The sequence below is a fragment of the Ovis aries genome, chromosome 1, assembly GCF_016772045.2.
Source record: "Ovis aries strain OAR_USU_Benz2616 breed Rambouillet chromosome 1, ARS-UI_Ramb_v3.0, whole genome shotgun sequence".
NCBI classification, from domain to species: Eukaryota; Metazoa; Chordata; class Mammalia; order Artiodactyla; family Bovidae; genus Ovis; species Ovis aries.
This window is the reverse complement of record NC_056054.1, coordinates 141,635,922-141,659,636: the sequence shown is the minus strand read 5'-3', so window position 1 is coordinate 141,659,636 and position 23,715 is coordinate 141,635,922. Positions and strand designations below refer to the sequence as shown.

The following is a 23,715-nucleotide window of genomic DNA, read 5'->3' as shown; positions in this document are numbered from 1 at the left end:
AACCAAGAAAAGCTACAGAGAAAGAATTTCAGGTAGGCTGGCATTTTCACACCCTCAAGCTTCTCTTCATGACCTGCTCATGAAAGCCTCACTTTATCTCAAAGACATTCCTCTGTCTCCGTAGCAACTGGATCCTAGTCCTTGCCTGAACACTGCCACCCTGCATGGGTCTTAATATACTAGAGTACATCTGCCTACAGTTTCTATGTTTTTTCCCCTGAACTTGTTACTGCTCTAGTATACTAGGTCTGTTTCTGGGGCCCAGGCAGACGTAGCTGTGCGAGCTAGAGTAGTGATTTGACTGGATGGATCCTACCGACCTGAGGGTGCACGGGGACCGCTCAGGATCCCATGTGTGATCCCAGACAATCTGAATAGAAGGACAGCAGTTCAGTCCTGGCCACTCAGAAGACCCTCACTTGAAGACCTCAGCACTTGCCCACTACTTAGTTTCCCACAGGATCATGCTTCAGCTTTTACCTCTCACTAAGCTTCTCCCCCAACCCCCACCCCAGTGGCGCTAAGTGGTAAAGAATCTGCCTGCCACTGCAGGTAGATGTAAGAGTTGTGGGTTGGATCCCTGGGTCAGGAGGATCCCCTGGAGGAGGAAATGGCAACCCACTCCAGTATTCTTGCCTGGGAAATCCAATGGACAGAGGAGCCTGGCGAGCTACAGTCCATGGGGTGGCAAAGGGTCTGACACGACTGAACGGCTAAGCAGACACGCAGGCATGTGAGGCATGAGACCATCATGATCTGTCCCAATTTGCGACTTCTCTCCATTCCCCTGTAGTTTGTAAGTCTATTTTCTTTGATCTGAATCAATCTCGTACTTTCTAACCGCTCTAGTTTTCTCAACCCCATTTGCCATCATCTCCAGTCCAGTTAGACTACTTTGCACATTCTCTTCTAAAGCCTCACTGACACCGATACAGCAACACAGAGACACTTACACATACACATTTGATATCGCTTCTTCTGGAGCCACGCTTTCTCTTCCCATTCTAGTCAGTAATTTTTTCAGATTATACAGTTCATCTCTCTCTCTGTCTCTCTGCATGTTGCATTCTCTCCTTTTTTCCTATTTCTCATCTCCATATTTGACCTCCTTTACTTGCTTTATTTATTTTTGCTGTTGTTGTTTTGTTTTGTTTTTGTTAGTTTGTTTTAACAAGACCTTTCAATGATAGCACCTAGACTTATTTTTTACATCTTTCTTGAAACAACAAAAGTTTTCGAACTGGCTACTTTTGACCAACCTGCACTCATTCTTGAGCCTGAGATTTTGCTTTTGTATTCCAATGCCTTGTTCTTTCTGTCTGCATTAATGACCCATTTGTGTAGAGTTCTGTTTTCTTTCTATCTTTCTTTTCTTCTTCCTTCTTTCCATCCTTCCTTTCTCTGTCCTTTCCTATCTCCCTTTCTTCTTTCTTTCCTTCCTCCCTTTTTTCTTCTTGTAATTTTCTTTTCAAGCAACATCACTCAAGTCCCTACTTGCTCACCCATTGGCTTCATACATCCTAAACTATAGCAACATTTCTTCCTGCTTTCCAGCTGCTCCCACAATCCTTTGGGACCCATATAGAGACAGTGGGTCTTAGACATGAGACATAGTTTAGATTGTCTGGGAAGAAGATCTAATTAAGTGTCAAAGTAGTAGGTGCTATGAGAACACAATTGTCACTGAATGAAGGAGATGACTTTTGTGATATACTTTCAAAGGAGAAAGCAAGAGTATATCCATACATGAACATGATTTTGCATATCAGTTCAGTTCAGTTCAGTTGCTCAGTCTTGTCTGACTCTTTGGGACCCAATGGATTGCAGCATGTCAGGCCTCCCTATCACCAACTCCCAGAGTTTACCCAAACTCCTGTCAGTTGAGTCAGTGATGCCACCCAACAATCTCATCCTCTGTTCTCCCCTTCTCCTCTGGCCTTCAGTCTCTCCCAGCATTAGGGTGTTTCGAATGAGTCAGCTCTTCACATCAGGTGGCTAAAATAGTGGAGTTTCAGCTTCATCATCAGTCCTTACAGGAATATTCAGCACTGATTTCCTTTAGGATAGACTGGTTGGGTTTCCTTGCAGTCCAAGGGACTCTCAAGAGTCTTCTCCAACACCACAGTTCAAAAGTATCAATTCTTCAGCGCTCAGCTTTTGTTATAGTCCAACTCTCACATCCATACATGACTACTGGAAAAACCACAGCCCTAACTAGATGGACTTTCTTGAAAAAGCAATGTCTTTGCTTTTTTAATATGCTGTCTAGATTGGTCATACATTTTCTTCCAAGGAGTAAGCATCTTTTAATTTCATGGCTAAAGTTACCATCTGCAGTGATTTTGGAGCCCAAAAAAATAAAGTCTGCCACTGTTTCTGCTGTTTCCCCATCTATTTGCCATGAAGTGATGGAGCCAGATATCATGACCTTAGTCTATGAATATTGAGCTTTAAGTCAACTTTTTCACTCTCCTCTTTCACTTTCATCAAGAGGTCTGTTAGTTCTTCGTTTTCTGCCATAAGGGTGGTGTCATCTGCATATCTGAAGTCATCGGTATTTCTCCCGGCAATCTTGATTCCAGCTTGTGCTTCTTCCAGCCCAGTGTTTCTCATAATGTAATCTGCATTTAAGTTAAATAAGCAGGGTGACATTATACAGCCTTTATATACTCCTTTCCTATTTGGAACCAGTCTGTTGTTCCATGTCCAGTTCTAACTGTTGCTTCCTGACCTTCATATAGGTTTCTCAAGAGACAGGTCAGGTAGTCTGGTATTCCCATCTCTTTCAGGATTTTCCGCAGTTTATTATGATCCACACAGTCAAAGGCTTTGGCATAGTCAATAAAGCAGAAATAGATGTTTTTCTAGAATGCTCTTGCTTTTTCCATGATCCAGCAGATGTTGGCAAAGTGATCTCTAGTTCCTCTGCCTTTTCTAAAACCAGTTTGAACATCTTTTATTTCATGGTTCATGTATTGTTGAAGCCTGACTTGGAGAGTTTTGAGCATTACTTTACTAGTGTGTGAGATGAGTTCAATTGTGTGGTAGTTTGAGCATTCTTTGACATTGCCTTTCTTAGATATTGGAATGAAAACTGACCTTTGCCAGTCCTGTGGCCACTGCTGAGTTTTCCTGATTTGCTGACATATTGGGTGCAGCACTTTCACAGCATCATCTTTTAGGATTTGAAAGAGCTCAACTGGAATTCCATCACCTCCGCTAGCTTTGTCTGTAGCTATGCTTCCTAAGGCCCACTTGACTTCACATTCCAGGATGTCTGGCTCTAAGTGAGTGATCACACCATAGTGATTATCTGGGTTGTGAAGATCTTTTTGCACAGTTCTTCTGCGTATTCTTGCCACATCTTCTTAATATCTTTTGCTTCTGTTAGGTCCATACCGTTTCTGTCCTTTATTGAGCCCATCTTTGCATGAAATGTTCCCTTGGTATCTCTAATTTTCTTAAAGAGATCTCTAGTCTTTCCCATTCTATTGTCCTCTGTTTCTTTGCACTGATCACTGAGGAAAGCTTTCTTATCTCTCACTGGGGATGGTCTTAATAACTCTCTCCTATACAATGTCATGAACCTCTATCCATAGTTCATCAGGCACCCTATCAGATCTCACCCCTTAAATCTATTTCTCACTTCCACTATATAATTGTGAGGGATTTGGCTGGATCATGGAAAAAGCAAGAGAGTTCCAGAAAAACATTTATTTCTGCTTTATTGACTATGCCAAAGCCTTTGACTGTGTGGATCACAATAAACTGTGGAAAATTCCAAAAGAGATGGGAATACCAGACCACCTGACATGCCTCTTGAGAAATCTGTATGCAGATCAGGAAGCAACAGTTAGAACTGGACATGGAACAACAGACTGGTTCCAAATAGGAAAAGGAGTATGTCAAGACTGTATATTGTCACCCTGCTAATTTAACTTATATACAGAGTACATCATGAGAAATGCTGGGCTGGAAGAAACACAAGCTGGAATCAATATTGCCAGGAGAAATATCAATAACCTCAGATATGCAGATGACACCACCCTTATGGCAGAAAGTGAAGAGGAACTTTCACCTCTTGCTGAAACTGAAAGTGGAGAGTGAAAAAGTTGGCTTACAGCTCAACATTCAGAAAACGAAGATCATGGCATCTGGTCCTATCACTTCATGGGAAATAGATGGAGAAACAGTGGAAACAGTGTCAGACTTTATTTTGGGGGGCTCCAGAATCACTGCAGATGGTGACTGCAGCCATGAAGTTAAAAGATGCTTACTCCTTGGAAGGAAAGTTATGACCAACCTAGATAGCATATTCAAAAGCAGAGACATTACTTTGCCGACTAAGGTCCATCTAGTCAAGGCTATTGTTTTTCCAGTGGTCATGTATGGATGTGAGAGTTGGACTGTGAAGAAGGCTGAGTGCCGAAGAATTGATGCTTTTAAACTGTGATGTTGGAGAAGACTCTTGAGAGTCCCTTAGACTGCAAGGAGATCCAACCAGTCCATTCTGAAGGAGATCAGCCCTGGGATTTCTTTGGAGGGAATGATGCTAAAGCTGAAACTCCAGTACTTTGGCCACCTCATGCGAAGAGTTGACTCACTGGAGAAGACTATGATGTTGGGAGGAATTGGGGGCAGGAGGAGAAGGGGACGACCGAGGATGAGATGGCTGGATGGCATCACTAACTCGATGGACGTAAGTTTGAGTGAACTCCGGGAGTTGGTGATGGACAGGGAGGCCTGGCGTGCTGCGATTCATGGGGTCGCAAAGAGTCGGACGTGACTGAGTGACTGAACTGAACTGTTAGGTTATAACTGAATGGTCTAGTGATTTTCCCTACTTTCTTCAATTTAAGTCTGAATTTGGCAACAAGGAGTTCATGATCTGAGCCACAGTCAGCTCCCAGTCTTGATTTGGTGACTGTTTAGAGCTTCTCTGCCTTTGGCTACACAGAATATAATCTATCTGATTTTGGTACAATAGTAGATATAATGGTCATCTGAGTAAAATTCACCAATTCCAGTCCATTTTATTTCGCTGATTCCTAGAATGTGATGTTTACTCTTGCCATCTCCTGTTTGACCCCTTCCAATTTGCCTTGATTCATGGACCTAACATTCCAGGTTCTTATGCAATATTTCTCTTTACAGCATCAGACCTTGCTTCTATCACCAGTCACATCCATAACTTGGTGTTGTTTTTGCTATGGCTCCATCTCTTCATTCTTTCTGGAATTACTTCTCCACTGATCTCCATTTAAAATACTTTATTTATTGATTTATTTTTCCTATAGAGTTAAGTAACAGAGTAGAAGCAGTGAGATGGAAGAGTAAGAGTAAGTTTCATTTAATTTTCAAAAAGTACTAACTGATTGTATTTCAGAGTGTAAATAATCAAATAAGTTGAAAACTTCAAGGGTTGTAATAAAGAGAATGCTGGAATTAAGAGTATACGTAAGTCAGTAATGCCTGCCTCTCCTTTTACTTAATGAATAGTTTTCTGTTATAAAGAAAATATAGTTAAAGAAATTTAAAAAAAAAAAAGTAAAAAATGAAGCAATCCATGATTCCGTCCTACAGAAATGACCGTAGCTGTCAACATTTTAATACCTTATCCTTTTTCTATATTGAAGGACACTCATCTTACAAAACTAGAATCATATATTACCTGGAGCTTGTTTTTTCATTTCTGCTCTTTTTTACCTAAGGCTCATATTTTGTGACTCGACAATAATAATAAGTCCTAAAAGAATGATTTTAAATGGCTGTATAACACAAATTGTTATACTCATTCTCAGTTTTGTAGACAATATAAAAACTTTATGTAAAAATATTGGTTTGTCTCACTGAGGAGTTTCTTAACAAAATAGTCTGCCTTCCTTACGAAAGAATCATTGACTTAGCACTTTCTTAATTCAATGTTACAGAGAATCCTTCCCCAGCTCAGAGCCTGTTCACTGGCAGATTCCTCTCTGGAAGTGTTGTCTCCTATATGTTATCATGGTAGACCTCTACATTGTGCTTCAGTTACTGCTCTAACACTATCATACCAGAGATATATTTCCCTGAGCACCTATATAACGTATAATGTCCACTGTCTCCAAATTCATTCATTATCCCTTTGGCTCACGTTGCTTTCATCTTAGTGTTCAGCAGTACCTAATATGCTATGTTCACTTGTTTCTTTTCTCCCTTTACCTCCTAGAGTCTGAGCTAAATGAGAACAGAGATTCTATTTTGTTAAATACTGTATCCCCACTGCCTCAAACAATGCCTGGCACATAGTAAGTGATGGAGAAATATCTGTTTAATAAATAGATAAATAAAAAGAAAAAATGCAGGAGTCTTTTTGCCTGTAAGCTAGTTGCTTTCCACAAAGCTTGTTCCAATTTATATACTCATAAGCATAGAATAGCCCACTTAGAATATTACTTTTAAAATTGTCAAACAATAGGAAATCGTGTACTATATTTCAATGTTACTTTAGTTTTTATTTCTTTTATCTCTTCTTTGAATTATCTATTCCTTTTATATTTTTCATCAAGGTGTTTGTTTCTTTCAAAGAATGTGCCAGAGTTTGTATGCATTATGTTGAAATTTTTCATATTCTTATAGGCATTTTCCCTTTTTCATAGCATTCTCTCAATTTTTCCTTATGTTTTATGACATCTTAGATAAAATGAGTGGAATCGATTATTTTAGGATTTCTTTCAGTGAGCTCACCTACACTGTTGCTATAAGTTTCAAACTTGTCTCCCTATTTTTTTTAAATTTGTCATCCTTATTTCAGTGACTTTTTTGGAGAGTCTTTTTTTTTTAATATTTATTTCTTTGGCTCTGCTGGTCTTCGTTGTGGCAAGCAGCCTCTTTAGTTACAGCATATGAACTCCTAGTTTCGGCATATGCAATCTAGTTCCCTGACCAGGGATCAAATCCCAGCTTCCTGTCTTGGGAGCATGGAGTATTAAACACTGGGCCATCTGGGAAGTCCCTGGAGTGTCATTTCTAATTTTCACTTCATTTTTTTCTTAATATCCACTATTCTCTTTTCTTTTTTAAAATGTGCATTTCCATTGTATTTTCTTTATTTTTATTTTAAGCCACTTCTTTCTTACATTATAGGAATTGGGATCATGTCTTCAAGAATTTTGCTTAAAATTCCTTTTTTATTATATGATATGTTCAGTTATTGCTCTTTTTTTGGTAATGCTCTTTTCCCATTTTCTCCATCATATTCTAAAATATATATTTATATATTTTATTTTAGTATATTTCTCCATCATATTTTTATACACTTTATATTTGTTTTCTATTTGTTTAACATTAAATTAGCTTATCCAATACCATGTGTACACCCAGATGACACATGGTGTTTTCTTACCATCCATTTCTTGCTGGTGAAATCCCCTTCTTGTCACCCCTGCTGGTTGACAGCTTGGTGTGCAGATCTCCAAGAAGCATACATGGAGTATAATTTCACTCTCTAAAATGTAAAGACTGTCTCCTCTATTTCAAACCTTGTTGTTTCATAAGCCGGAAAAGCTGCAATTCCTAACATGTGGCTTTCTCCACTATCTTCCTACTTCTGCTACCATCTACATTGCTTTAACCAAATTTTAGGGTATAAGATGTCACATGGTAATCTTCTCTCTCTCCCTTCCAATTTTCAAATACTAATGTCACAATAGGAAAAGATGGTACTGTGAGGATATGCTTTTATCCCAAGAAGCAGCACTTTCTATTGATACCCAATAAAATCACGACAATCCACGTTTTGGCAGGGGGAGAGGATCCATTAATCAGAATACAGTTTATCAAGAAATGTTGAAATACTTTCTTGACTTTCAGATAGATGACTAGGACTAGTCTGTCTATGTGCATAGACCACCCAATTTTTTTTTCTTAGTCCAATAGCATTAGCTTTAGAACAATGGTAAATAACTTGTCTCTTCAAACTTAGTTTTTAGGGTTGTTATAAGATGTGTTTTTCTGTGTAGGTGTTTCAGTAGAAAATTGGTTGAAATCAACTTATGGCAGGTGTTATAGAAAACTGGCAATTTGATAGTAACGCTTTATGAGCCTTTCATTTTAGTTCATCTGTTCCTCTATCCAAAAGTGACTACCTTCCCAAGCATTGCAGGGAAAAATGTATAGATATAGAATAAAATTATTATGGGAAATTTCAATACCACATAATGTCACTAATATTTTGTCATTATTATACAATGCTTAGAAATTTTCCTTATAACTTCATATAGAAATATCATGCTCTTATCATTTTGAATGTCTTTTTAATTAACTGAAAGATAATTTAAAATTATTTTTATTTTTACTATGTATTCTAACTTCATATCTGTAAATACAAATATCTGGTGGTAAAGCTACCTAAACTATTAAATCTCTTTTCAAATTAGTTGAATTTAGCAAAAATTATCTAGAGTTTTTGTTTAAATTACCATGGCCTATAGAGTAGTAGACTTTTTCTCTATAAAACTTAGATGGAACTGACGGGGTGGGGGGGGAACAAATTGACAAACTATTTCCAATACTATCCTAGTAGTAATCTTTTTGATGAAAGAGACCACATTTCGCAAAGTGGATTCTTTTCATAATCTGTTTGTAATTAAAATACGTCTATGTTTGTTTTAGCCAACTGGCCACAAGAAAATATCCTAGACTATGAATTCACTAAAGTTCTTTTAAATGGTGGTGTATATTTCGTTTTATGTAGGTTATTAGCAACCCTTCTGCATTTATCATAAAATCTTTTGTTTTTAGCATGCTGAAATTGCTGCAGAAGAAGCCAGATCCTTGGGGTGATGACTATAAACTTCCAATGTTTAAGACTGGTGACCTCGTTGACTATTAGGAGCTAGTTGTTAGTTTTTAATAAGAGAACAAGAAAACAAAACTTGTTCTTTATAACAGATGAAAATGGAATATAGAATTATAGGGTGGTATTAAATCATGGAATTTCTGAAGACTAGGCACCTTTTAAGCAATAATTAATAATTCTTTTTTTTTAGTAGTTAGAATTTTTGATTTTCCGCATCTCTATTGCCTACATATACTCAAATACTTTGGAATACTATGTGGTTTCAATATAAAAAATTTTTACAACTGAATCACTAAAAGGTGCCAAGACTTTATTATTACTGTCATTGTTATTTCTATTATTATCTAACTTTTAAATTTAGTTTTATTTTTTACTGTTGCTACAGGGGAAAAGTTTTAAGGGGAAGTTTGATTTTTTTTTTTTTTTGAGATATAGTTGACATATAACGTTCTATTAGTTTTAGGGATACAGCATAGTGATTTGATATTGGTATTAACTGATTTTTTTTTTAACTTAGAGGCAATGTTAAATTAAATCTATCAATGACTCCTATTGAACATTGGAAAAAAATGGAAATTCATTTCTGCCCTATCCTCCATTCATAATTAATTTTAACGCCTTAATTACTAAATTCTCTATTACCACATTTTTCAAAATTGATCCTATCCACTAGATACTATTCTCTGATCCTATTTCTCTCACCTGCTTTATTCGTTCTTGGATTTTTGATTCGTCTTATTTTAGTAAGATAATGTCCAGTTTGAAGATAATGCCATTGGCCAGCTAAAGGTTAATGGGATCGAAATGCCAAGTTCAGCATGCAGATGTGATATTACCATTCCTATAGGAAGTTGCACCAGATGATGTTCTGTGGCTTCCCCTAGTAAATAGGGTGAGAGAAATGTGGATGTGGCAGATTCATCGTTTTAATGATGGCTAGGGAGGCGCTTGGGCTTCCCGTGTGGCTCAGCAGTAAAAGAATCCACCTGCAATGCAGGAGCCGCAGGAAATGCGGGTTCAATCTCTGGGTTGGGAAGATCCCCTGGCGGAGGGCATCACAACCCACTCCAGTATTCTTGCCTGGAGAATCCCATGGATAGAGGAGCCTGGCTGGCTAGGCCCTACGGTCGCAGAGTCCGACATGACTGAAGCAACTGAGCAGGCATGCATGCATTGGGGGGCTGGTCATTGTCTATATAATTGCTATAAAATGCTATACAACCCTTTAATTGGATTAGAGTATTCAAAAGCATAAATTTGATTTGAAATAAAATTCCATCATATTTTTGTGTCATCATCTTATTGATGATGATGGTGGCTATTATTTTTAAAGTGTTTTTCTTTGAAGAATATGCAAACAATGTATGAAGTTCAAACAAACCTGCACTTTTAAAAGGTTACTTTTCTCTTTAGTGTTTCACTTGTTTTCTGCAATTTTGAACTCTCATTTTTATGTGTATTTTAAAGAGAGGAAGCATTTGTCTTAACTAGAGAACAAAACAAAATTTAATTAAAGTAGTTATGAGAATAAGAGAAATCGTGACGTTAAGATAATATGTAATATTGAAAGAGTTTAAAGTAACTATTCCTATCTCCCAAAGTGGTATGATTGCAATTTCCCTAAGCTTAGAGAACTTTGTTTATAGTTGTTTAACTTTGCAATTAGATATAATAAGTCAGTATCTTTAAAGAGAATGAAGCTAAAACAAAACCTAAGAACCAAAGTTATTAAGTGGTATCTGTGACTATACAATGCATAAGTTATTTTGTCATTTCTATATTCCCAGCTTGGAATTTAATATAAAAGAAATACTTCTTTGCTTTGTTATAAAATTTGACCCAACATGGAAAAAATACATTGTCTTGGACTTCTTAATAGAAAAAAAAAAAAAAATCTTTGACTGAATTATGAGTTGTTCCTGAAAAAAGAAACGTGGAATATTTATTTACCTTTAGTCTATTTCATTTCTTTAGCATATTTTTTTCTTAAAAGTATTTCTAGATAGTAGTGTCTGCTTGGTTTTGGTTATCTCAGCTGTAATAAATAGACTTGGGACCCCCGAAGGCACACCCCACACACTTATGCTGTGTGACCTAAGGTCACAAGTAATGGCTGCAAGCTAATTGATTGAGAAAGGCTTGTCTGGAGGGGCCTCTTTGCGTCCTCCCTTTACATTCCTAAGTTCTGTGAAAGAGGCACTAGCAGCTCAGACTGGCAAGGAAGGAAAAAAAAGAGAGGAAGTTTCTCTGCGTTCTGATTACATTTGAGTTCCCTGTAGTGAGCTTAACTTCTCTCCACCCACTTCTTACCAAGAACTCTCTCACTTGAAGGTGAACAACTTAAAGCCTGAGCTCAGAGAGTCACCCGAAAAGTGATTTGAGTATTTATTGAACTGAAAGAACAAATTACCTACTTCAGGCGGTGGGAAGCGTATGGAAATTATATTAGAACTTCAGCAAAGTGCACAGCCGCATAATACAGAAGCCGAGACTCAGATTGACAGGCAAATAAGCCAGCTCGTGGAAGGGGCCTCTGGGTGGCAGCTCTGGGCTATTGGGTGTTGGACAACTATAGGCAAAACTGAAATGGAACAGGGGCAGAAAATAGCACACTTTAACGCTGCGCAACCGTTGCTTTCTCATGGTGAGTGCAGATTTAAGATACTATTTAAAATATACGTTTTATGCTGTAAAACAAGAAATCGTTTGTCCTTTGAGGGGAAAAAATATAGCAGGAGCATTTCTTAAAAGTTCGTAGGCGATCTGGTTTTTTTTCTGCTTGATCTCACATTAAACTTGGCAGTGCTCACAGAGAAATACACTATTTGTATTGTCTTGCATGTCCTGTTTCTTAAAATTGTCCTTTTGTTTAAATCATGCTTCTCTTCAACCTGAGTAAATATTGTTTTAGGCAACGCATGTGTGGAATAGGTAATGAAGGAACCGTGGTGTGACAGAATACATGTAAACATTTCATTTAGTCCAACTTTGTGTCACTTCTCCCCGGCTTCACATTTTGCCACCTTATCTCAGGAATATATAGCACAGTCTGTATGAGGAGAGCTTTGTGTGAGAATTCCAGCAAGTTAAAGGGTCAGGGCCTGTGTGTTATCTGACTGCCAGTGAGACTCACTGGGGTGTCCTCTGATTTTTAATCTAAAATGGGGGGGAAAGTGCATCTTTACATATTAAAAAGTAAGTGTGTTATGATTCCAACAGTTGACTCCTTATAGTTTATGCCTGTTATTCCCGGCCAAAGATTTTGTAAGCTTCTTTTGAGAAGCAACGTGCAAACTTCTTTTGTTTCTTTTTGCCTGGTTTGCTCACATTTCATGGCAGAAACTTTGCAGTTTTTTTTTTTTTAAATTATCATGAAACAATGCTGAGGAATTTTTAATATCAGTGCAAATATACAGGAAGTTAGTAAGCTTGCTTTTTCTGGGGGGGGAAAAAATACCTCACTGTAAATTGTGCTTAATTCATAGTTTAGCCACATTTAAAATCCTGTTTTAAATGTGCTTTTGTTAAACAAAAAAATAAAAATCAGAGTCTACAGGGAGTACTCCCAGAATGTTATAGAAGAGAGTCTTCTGCAAAATCTGCAAAGTCAGTATTATAATTTTTATAAGTGCCAAAATATTATTGCTATTGTTGACGTTGTTTATAAAGCAATTTTATTAGCAAGGTGACTGCATTAGATGTTACCAAATGAATGAGGGGGGAAACGGGTCTGCTGTATTGTTGATTTAATAGAATACAGAATTCTGTATTGTAATTGTGCTTCATGTTCATTTATACTTTTTAAATAGTACCTCTGCAATACAAATTTTGAAAAATTATTTTAAAAATAAAATTTCCTAAACTCCTTATATTTTGAGATTTATGGTTTCTGTTTGCTAAATTAAAAAAAAAAGAAAAAATATATATTGGAGTAATTGTGAAGCTATAAAACTTTACACTAAAAGGAGGAAAGCTTTTAAGAAAGAACAAATATGTTTTTACTTAGAGGGCAACTTTGAAGCATTACTTTGCTCTTCTTTTCTAAAGATTTCTGGAAAACTTTCAACTGTTGCAGAACTAAGTCATAGTCTTGACTTTTATACAAAAACTATGAGGATAATTATTTTTGAGCTATTCTTATGATTTGATACAAGCTTCTTTCAACAATTGCAAAACGTGACTGACAAATCCCTTTCTAAGAGAACAAGTTCATTATGCCCGTCACCTGTTACATTCATTCTTTTTTATTTTTTTGCCTAATACACAGTTTTTCACTGTTTCTTAGTGTTGCAAAGAAGTGAAAACCTTTTTTCTTTTTAAAGAGAAAATGTTGAAGTGTTTATTTGCCTGAGTGTTTTGAGGTTTTTAAAATTACCTTCTCATCAGAATCTCCCAATGTGTGATTAGTAAATAATGCCATTTGTTATGATCTTTATATAAATGGTCAAAACAGGAGATGTAAATTATTTGAGTTTTTCTTTTAACATGTCTCAGTAAATAAAGTTAAGATATGACTGAAGCCCTAGAAAATGTCTCCCTTTGCTAAGAAGATTGTAAAAAAAAATAAAACTTTAAAGCTTACCTATTCCCTTTCAACCATTCTGAGACCAAAAATTAAAGAGAACTTTATTATTCTCCTTTTAGAATCTCTAGCAACAACTCAGGAAGTTAGCCTTGCTTTGGGGAGGGACTACAAAGAATGGGGTTCCCTCTAATGAAAGTACATGAATTGTGATAAACAAAGGATAGGAAAATGTACTGCTAAGTTTTGCTAACATTTAATCTTAAGCTACTATCTTCAGCCTTTTCCATTCGTATTCACTTGTTGATTGGTTACTGAGGTGAAGGCATATTTTAAAACCTTTTACAATCTTCGATAGCATTATTTTTAAACCATGATTTTAAGAAGGTATATATATTCTTATATAAGTCCATTTTTCCACAGATGTTAAAAAATTGTATTAGATTAATAGGTAACAATGGAAATATGTTCACAAATTAATATGCAGTTATCTCTCTGATTCCCATATAAAACATATTTGTGATTAACTATCTTTTCCTTATATTACTGTATCACATTAGATTAAATGTGATTGGATTACTATATCACACACACACACACATACACAGAGTGTATGTGTATGTGTGTGAGTGTGTTTGCACTTGTGAGCTCTCTGGACAGAGTGACCGAGTGGCCTGGACATATGCTAGGGTTATGACACTCTTTGACTTACTTCCTTAAATCTCATGGTCACTAAATATCAGGGTTTGTTCTATACAAACTGGTAGCAGTAGACATCTGTTGCAGTGAATTTATGCCTTCTCTATGGAAGATGAATACCATATTGGCTGTGTTCTTATTTCAATTACCTTCATCAATTTGTTTTTTAAGATGAATTATTCTATCAAAATATAGGACAGAATCTACAGAATTAGATTCTATCATCTCTGAGATAGAGTCCTCAAAGACTTTCATAGAGAGTGACCGTATGGTTTTTATTATCCTCCTTATGAGGTAGAAAGCATAGTCACTGTTCATTTTTCTAGACGCTTTGATCTTAGGAGTAACATCTTTCTTTAATTGTGGAAATTTTAAGAATTTTCATTTCAAATATGGCTTCTTTCACCATTAGCTCTAATCTCTTTTTCTAGAACATCTTAGCATATATATGTTGAAGCTTCACAATGTACCATACATATTTCTTAAGTTCTGTTTCATAATATAATCTTTCTGTGCTGTGATTTTTTTGTGTGTGAATTACTCATTTTTTGGGTGTGTGGATTATTTCCAATTTACTAATTCTTGTTTTGACTGTATCCGTTCCAGAATTCTTTTGACTATATTTTCTCCGCTGGGAATTCTAATTCTTATACCACTTTTATTGTTCCATCTTTACTAACTTTCTTGTAAATTTTATTGATGATATTTCTAGCTTCATCTCTTCAAGGCTTCTAACATGCTTATTTTGAAATTCTGAAATTGAGCTATTATTTTCATGCCTCTGGAATGACTTCATTGACTGATTTTGTAAAAAGTTTTCCTCACAGTCTCTTTATATGATTTTACATGTCTTGGAATTTTGGTTTTCAGGCTCAACTTGAGTGAGAGGGATTTTTAAAAATTCTTTAAATTTCTCTTTCTTTGTTAGCCTCACCTCACTCTTATAGTCATAGAGTTGGCCCTGCACCCTCTCCATTCCCAGCTCAGAATCTCTGATAATGGGTGTACCTTATCTAGTCACCACGTCAAAAAGCAATTGTCCCAGGTGCTGACTGCCACGTTGTACTTGATGCCTGGGGCCTCTCTCCTGAGCAGTCTATGTAAACCACAGGTCCAGGGAGAGAGATGGTTATTCACCTTCCTGTTATCTTACACTCAGATTTTAATCAGTAAACATAGCACTGTTCTTCACCCCTTATGGTGCAAGTGTGACACCCTAGTTACCTTACGGAGAGAGAAATGCTTGTCTCGTATTCCAAAAACCAACTGTTGCACTGCAGCTCATTTTCTATTTCTGTTCTATCTCTGGCCCACAGAAAGATTTGACTTTTTTTGATTATCACTTTTACATGATCTCATTTAATATTTTACTTATTGCAGTTATATGTGGGAAGCAAAGGCAAGAGATTCAAGCCATAATCTTGACATCTTTGTAAGTTTCCCAACCAATGGGCTTTGGAATCAGAAAACGTGGGTTCAAATTCTAACTCATTTATTATCTTAGGAAAAGTCTTTAATTTCTTAAAAGTCTCCATTTCTACTCAGCAAAGATACTGATAGCTATGCTTGTCTCATAATGCTGTTCTAAGCACTGATTTAGATAATGTATGGAAAGCACCTAGCCCTGGGGTTACCTATATTAAATATCCAAATTCTAGGAAGTAAAAAAGCAACCAAAATAAAGCCAGATTCTACCAACTAATCATGGAGTGAATAAATGGCAAATGATAATTCTTGTTTCTTGTATTCTGAGAAAATGCAACATTATTTTTGATAGCTAAAATTTTAAAGATGAATGTCAAGTGCACATCTAACGGGTAAATGTTCTGTTACAATATCCACATACCCTAGTGCTTGTATGCTTAATTGCCTAGCTGTGTCTCACACTTTGCAGCCCTTTGAACTGTAGCCTGCCAGACTCCTCTGACCATGGGATTTTCTAGTCAAGAATACTGGAATGGGTTATCATTTCCTCTTCCAGGGGATCTTTCTGACCCAGAGGTCGAGCCCACATTTCCTGTGTCTCCTTCATTGCAGGTGGATTCTTTATGAGTGGAGCCATCAGGAAGCCCCGCATACCTTAGCAAATGAATGTATTTCAGAGAATTTCAGTAAAATACAAAGCATTTTGCAAAATGACCTTTTGGTGTAGTTATTCTAAATCCAAGTAAGGTTATCTTTAAGCACAGTAGAAGAATGTGAGATAAGTGCTATGAGAAAATGTTTGTGGAATGTTCTTTTGAGTTTTTGGCTTTTTCTTTTGAATTTATTAACAGTTACATATAATACATGTTAAGTAAATGTATAGAGTTTACAAATTATTATATACATATATATTTTACATATATAGGCTACAGTTATAGGTATATTACAGTTTCACCCCAGAATGGGTTTTGGTAATAGTGAAAAAAGAGGGAAGGAGAGTCTATTGAAAGGGCTTCAGGAGACTTGTTTTGTAGTTTTGTAGCTAATTTGTAACATTAGTATCTTTTCAAAATATCTGCTCCGATGGATTAGGATTCAAATTGACAACACTGGTAAAGGGTATGTTTAGTTAGGGGAGGGGAGGGAATGAGTTTCTGAAAGTCAAAAGGTTTTCAAGATGAAGATGTGAGCAGTACACGAAGAGCTTCTTTACTGTACACTGAAGGGGCACTGAAGTCACTTCCAAATGTTTGCTATTTCAACAATACTGCAAAAAATATCATTTGTATATGTCCCTTGTGAGCATGTGGATTTTTTTTTTTTAGGGCACATATCCAAAAGTGAAATCATTGAGTTGTGAGATTTATGTGGTCTCAGTTTTGTAAGTCTCCAAATTACTCTCCTAAATAGAAAAATTATTCTCTAACGGTGCTGTACAAATTTCTGCTTCCTTCAGCAGTTATTAGAGTACCTTTGGCCCACATTCTTTTCAGCCTTTAATGTTGCCCAATGTTTTAATTTTGGAAATCTGTTGAGTAAAATAGTATGCTAAACTTCTTCAGCTTGATTTGCTTTTATTCCTATGAACTCACGGGCTTTGCAGGTGGCACTAGTGGTAAAGAACACCCCTACTCATGCAGGAGACACAAGAGATGTGAGTTCGATTCCTGGGTTGGGAAGATGCCCTGGAGGAGAGCAAGACAGCCTACTCCAGTATTCTTGCCTGGAGAATCCCATGGACAGAGGCTATAATCCATAGTGTTACAAAGAGTCAGACATGGCTGAAGCAACTAAGCATGCACAATGAATTCAGAAAGATTTCCAATGAATTCCTAAAGATAGGTGAGCAATGGATGGACACTTTAGTTAGAAAGAGACTACAATAGGCTACTCATTTTTTAACGTGAATGCATCTTTATTTATTGACAATTCAAATGTTCTCTCTGGCTAATGGCTTGTTATACCTTTGCCAATTTTTTGATGGGTTGTTTGTCTTTTTCTCATAGACTTATTGGCATTATTTATTTATTCCATCTGTCTTTTTCCTCCCCACCATAGATCCCTTCACAGAGTGTCTTCTTGAATATAAAGCAAATAAAAACAAAGTTCTATCCCTTCTTGTTATATACAGTATTTTAAACCATGCTTCGGTTGTGTAACATACTATGGAGTTATTTCAAGAAAGGTAAGAAATGTGTTGCAAACTGTGAGGGATGAACACATGAACACAACACACAGTATACCCATTGAGAACTTGGTTTTGCATGTGACTTTAAGAGAGTTATAAAGCATTACAGGAATTTAGAGAAAAGATATTTATTTTCCCATTGAAAAATTTATATTCTTCAAAACAATTGGGAATCATGCATTAGGAAACATGATTTATTCCTACTTTTAACACAGCATTTTAAATATTGTATTTTCTATACCTGTGGAAAGTTTGCAAATTACAATTAAAGAAAATATATATTAAGGGCCTACTATATATCAACTGTGACAAGTATTAGTGAGGATGTAAAAGCGAACAAAGCAGATAATCCCCGAATCCATGGGAGGTGGAGCCTGAGAGGTAAATGACAATGAGGGAAGAGTGTATACAGTGTAAAAAGGACATTCATTGACAGGATACCTACACGTCAGGCTGAAGTATGTTTGAGAAGTAAGGATAGCCAGATAAGCATGGGGAAGGCTCCAGGCAAAGGACAGATGCACAATATTATGAAAGTGAGAATATGACGAGTTTGAGAAACTGAGAGAAGCTTAAATTGGATAGAGTAGAATTTTAGGGATGACAAGAGGTTGAGAAGAAACTATACAGATAAGTACTGGCTCACTTTTGAACAGCCTAGTTTGGATTGTATCCTAAGTACACTAAAGACACGTTTAAAGAGTTTAATATGGCTGCCCAATTGTCAGATATTGTCTTAGTTTGATAGAAACATATTGTGAGAGATGAATGGTAGTGAAAACCATAACAATTGATGTATTTCTCAAGAAATTCTGTAATCTGGCTACTATAGTTAATTAGAGGGTTCAAAAGCAGGTTTCAAATTACGTGTAAATAAGCAATGTTTACATGCTTTCTCTCTCTTATATTATATATATATATATGATTATGTGTGTGTGTGTGTGTGTGTGTGCGCGCGCGTGCACACGCGCATGGATGCATGCTCAGTCACTCAGTTGTATCTGATTCTGCAACCTTATGAATGGTAGCCTGCCAGGCTCCAATGTCCATGGAATTTTCCAGACAACTGTACTGTAATGAGTTGCCATTTCTTACTCCAGGGGAACTTCCTAATCCAGGGATTAAACTCACATCTCCACCATCTCCTTTAGTGGCAGGCAGATCCTTTACCACTGAGCCACCTGGAAACTCAGTGGTATATATACGTATATGTGTATAAAATCCTCATTAAATTACCAAACTTGTCATTGACTAAAACATTTAAGAATCACTAGGTTAAACTAAGAACAGTAGTTAATTATTCAGTTATAGAAACAGATGGAAATCCTGCCATTTGCAACAAGATCGATGAATCCTGAGAGTATTATAGTAAGTGAAATGTCAAAGAGAGAAAGACAAATGCTGTATGATTTCACTTATATATGAAATCTAAAAACCAAACTTACAAAAGCAGTTAACAGATTGGTGGTTGCCAGACATAGGGGTAAGGGAGAGGGGGAAATAAATGAAGGTGATTAAAAGGTACAAACTTCCAGTTATAAAATAGATAAATCTTGGGGTGTAATGTATTGCATGGGGACCATAGTTAACAATACTGTATATTTGAAAGTTGTTAGGAGAGTAGACTTTACAGCTTCTCATTACAAGTCAAAAAATTGTTAAATACGTGAGTTGATGAATGTTAAGTAAGCATTGTGGTAATCATTTCGCAGTGGTTACGTACATATATTACATCATTATGTTGGAGCTTCCCTGTAGCTCAAATGGTAAAGAACTTGCCTGCAATACAGGAGACCTGGGTTCGAACCCTGGGTCAGGAGGATCCTCTGGAGAAGGGAATGGCAACTCACTCCAATATTCTTGCCTGGAGAATCCCATGGACAGAGGAGCCTGGTGAGCTACATTCCATGGGGTTGCAAAGAATTGGACATGACTGAGAGTCTAACACTACTACTGTGTTGTAAATTTATAAAATGTTAGATGTCAATTATATTTCAGTAAAACTGGAGTTAAAAAAGCCTGTAGTTGGCCAGAAAAGAACCCTTGAGAAAATCAGTATTTAAGGAACAAGGAAGAGTTCAAAAGGAAATAAAGAATGACCAGAAAAATACCAGAGAGAATCACAGAAAACCAAATGTGTTAAAAGCTTAGTAGTTAAAAGAAAGACTCCAAAATCAAGTTCCTCAAATAGAGTAAAACTTTACTCTCTCATGCTGTAAGCCAGTCCATGTATGCCAGGGGACCACTCTGCTCTTCCAGGTCACTCAGGAACCCAGGAAGAGAAAAAGAACCAAGGTGCAGGGGCAGCATCCTGCCTTTAAGTGGAAGACAGCCTAGAAATTATATATGATAATCTGGTCTGTTCTACTCACCTAAATTTAGTCACACAGCCATGGCTGGAAGCAAGAAAACTGGAAAATGTAGTTTCCACTTGGGTGGCCATGTGATTAGAAAGAGAGGAAGAATGAATTTTGGGAGAATAACCAGCAATTGCTTCACCAACATTTTAAGTTAAAAAAAACACTTAGTGATTAGAAAGGGATATGTGTGTGTGTGTGTGTGTGTGTGTGTGTGTGTGTGTGTATACCTATTTAATATATTTGTTGAGCAATTTCTCTATTTGGTCATTATACTATGTGATCAAAGTGAAAGTGAAAGTCATCCAGTCATGACCAACTCTGTGATCCCATGGACTGTGTAGCCTGCCAGGCTCCACTGCCCATGGAATTCTCCAGGCCAGAATACTGGAGTGGGTAGCTGTTCCTTTCTCCAGGGGATCTTCCCAATCCAGGGATCAAAGCCGGATCTCCTGCATTGCAGACAGATTCTTTACCAGCTGAACCACCAGGGAAGCTCCCCCTACTATGTGATAAGGTAAATTCACTACCAAGTATTTTATATTCTAGAAAGAAAAGATAAATTGAGTGAATTAACAAATAAAGGTCTGTGGCATAATATTAGAAAGTAATAAGTCCTAAGAAGAAAAAAATAGAAGTGCTATTTCAGATACAACAGCCAGGGAACATCTATTATGCTAAAAATTGAAAAGGGTCCTTTGAAAGACAAAATATTGAGATCTCTCTCTTTAGGGAAAAATTCATAGTTGAGTTGAAAGTCTTGAATATTTGTTGAAAAAGGGTGAGGAAAGTTTCTAATTAGGAGATTCAGAATTAAAGGAGAGTTATCTTTTTAAGGATTTGGTGGAGAAAATTGACCATGATTATAGCCTAAAGAGAAAAGCCATGTAGAGATGAGGGTGTTGCAGGTCCTAGTGCTAGAACAACAGGTATGATTGATGGGCACAAGTGCAAATAGTTCAAGTAGGATGACCTCATTTTTTCTCAAGAATCAAGAAAGCTGCTGAGAATGAGAGTTGTGTGGATTGTGTCAGTTTCTTGAGAAGAATTATATAAGTGTAGAGGTGCTGTGGAAAACCTCTAGCATATATGAAAAATCTTAAGTCTAAGAGAGAAGTGTGTCATGGATGCTGTGCTTGGATTACTCAGGATGTGGGTGATGGGCTAGATACTAGTAGTAGTGTTAGTCACTCAGTCACGTCTAACTCTTTACCACCCCATACACTGTAGGCCGCCATGCCTGTCTGTCCATGGAATTCTCCAGGCAAGAATACTACAGTGTGTTTCCATTTCCTTCTCCAAGAAGGCTAGGTAACAAAGGTCATAATGAGAGTGCTTAAGTCAGGGGGCCCCCACTCTGGGATCTAATACCTGATGATCTTAGGTAGAGGTGATATAATATTAATAGGAACAAAGTGTATGGTAAATGTAATGTACTGGAATTATCCTGAAACCATCCCCCTACCCCAGTCCGTGGGAAAGTTGTCTTCCATGAAATAGGTCCCTGGTGCCAAAAAGTTGGGGACTACTAATTTAAGTGATGAAGCATAATGTCTATTCCAATGACAAAAGGAACGGTTTCCTTCAGGAGAGAACTAGGTAACCACATGCAGTTCGAGATCAATCCTGAGTTTGTAGAGTGACTGAGAAATGTGTTTCGGGTTACTTTTTTTCAGGACAGGTTTCTTTCATATTAACTTGATGTCCAGAATTCCAAATTTTTAATTTAGTTGGCTTCCTCATATTTTATGTGTTGGTTTGTTATGTAGGGTTGTAAATTCACTGTCCCAGTTATGAAATCATGAAGAAAAGTCATAAAACTATTAAGAAATTAAAAACATAAGTGAACACGTATTGAGCTGGTATTTGGTTTTTCTTTAACTAATATGCTGGACCCTAGTAGAAATACTGTTTTTATTTCATGGAATAACTAAGGAAATAGAAACCACTAGGAAAAACATGTAGTTTATAAGCTACTTATTAATTTTCTAAATGTTTAGCATCTTATGTGTCATTGTCTATGTTCCATTAATCCATAGATTAAATCATACAGTAGACAGCCTTTCGTGGCAGGCATGTTTTTCGTGGCAAATTGATTCTCTTTTTTCCATGTTTTGTCCTTTTTGTCTGGATATTTTCATATGCCTACCTACACTCCATCTTTTTATCAAAAATGACACCAATATAGAGAAATCATGGCCAAGCCTATGAGGACTTTTGCCTTTTGACAGTAAAACCTTCACATTATGACACTGAGGCATTTTCTTTCAAGCATTTACATTTCTTTTTATAAAACTATTCATAGTTCCTGTTAATTTTCTAGTTCACGAATTAATCCAAGATATATCTGATTTAGCTTCTTTGAGGTATTGTTGTTTACTTGTCTCCAAGCAAGATCATTCTTCTTGTGCTCTGTTGTTCAGTCGTTTCTGAGTCTTTGTGACCCCATGGACTGTGGCCCACCAGGCTCCTCTGTCCATGAAATTCTCCAGGCAAGAATACTGGAGTGGGTTGCCATTTCCTCCTTCAGGGAATCTTCTCAACCCAGGGATCGAACCCACATCTCTTGTGTCTCCTGCATTAGCAGGCAGATTCTTTACCATTGAGCTACCTGGGAAGCCTAGTATTTACTTTTCCATGAAATATTTTTATTGGTTTGTCTTTCCTGTAAGTGCACGAGGGTCTGTATGATTTTAGTTTGGCCTTTCAGTTGCCTTAACCCATATTTTTTTGACTTTTCTTTTTGGGAGATATAGCTGATTTCTGCATTTACATCTTATAATTTGTTACTTTGAAATGAAATGCCTTTTTGCCTTTAGATCTCTGCACAATCTTTCATTACTCTGATTGTACTGCCATTTCTTAGTGCTTTAAGGTTCTCCTACACTATTTATTCCCCAACTGCTAACACAGTCCACCCTTCGGCAGAATTTCACTCCAGTTTCTGTGAAATGTCTCCCTCAATAAAGAAGAGGTAAACATGGCAACCTCAAAACTAATTATGGTACTCTTTGACATCAGTATTTTCCATGTTAAATTCAGATATCTCATATATACCAATAATTGGCTTTCTGATTGGTCTCACCTTTTCAATCAATATTTTCTTGTCAGTCAGATGCAAATTAGTAGGATTAGATTTCATATGTTCTTGAAGGGAGGATATCACAATGCAATGCAGGAAGATTTTTACAATCAATATTCATTTGTACTGTTTATGCACTAGAAATTACATAGGGGAAAATGTCACAGGAATATGGCTCAAAACATCCAGGTTTAGAACACTTTAATCAACATTTAGAATTCTTTTTTCCTGTGGATAGAAAAAATGATCAATGCTTACTAAATGTTATTAACCTTTTAATCACTGTTATACATTTAGCAAATCAATTTCATTATCTATTGGATGATTAGAAATGACTAGTTTGAAACAGAAATTTAGAAAAGCACACTGATGCTTGATACAGATGCACAAACATGTGCATGTAGATTGGTGGACACACATTATGGAATGCTGTATTATTTTATCTGCGTAAATTGCTGAACTACTTTGAATTGGATTCAGATAAAATGAATTCTGAGTTGAAAATTTCAGCAGACACAATTAAAGATGAGGAACTAAAGGCATAGTCTTTACAATTTTATGTTTAAAAGATTATTCATGAATCATGAACCATGTAGCTTCAAA

The 23,715-nt window shown here is 36.6% G+C and overlaps 1 protein-coding gene across 8 annotated transcripts in view; it reads left to right on the top strand.

Moving 5' to 3' along the window:
• Nucleotides 1–23,715, top strand: part of LOC121816219 (uncharacterized) — a 761,897-nt gene that overhangs the window by 221,755 nt on the left and 516,427 nt on the right. For 3 of the 8 annotated variants that reach the window (XR_009600796.1, XR_009600798.1, XR_009600793.1), the window contains exon 1: nt 11,413–11,483. The exons of 3 other annotated variants lie outside the window; for them this stretch is intronic. Coding sequence is in view for 2 of the 5 variants with exons in the window: in XM_060416215.1 (XP_060272198.1) it covers nt 11,273–11,483 (211 nt within the window). In the remaining 3 variants the exon portion in view is untranslated. Of the gene's footprint in view, nt 1–11,140; nt 11,484–23,715 lie in introns of those variants that run through there. 2 more of the 8 variants (XM_060416215.1, XM_060416224.1) reach the window with 1 other exon arrangement.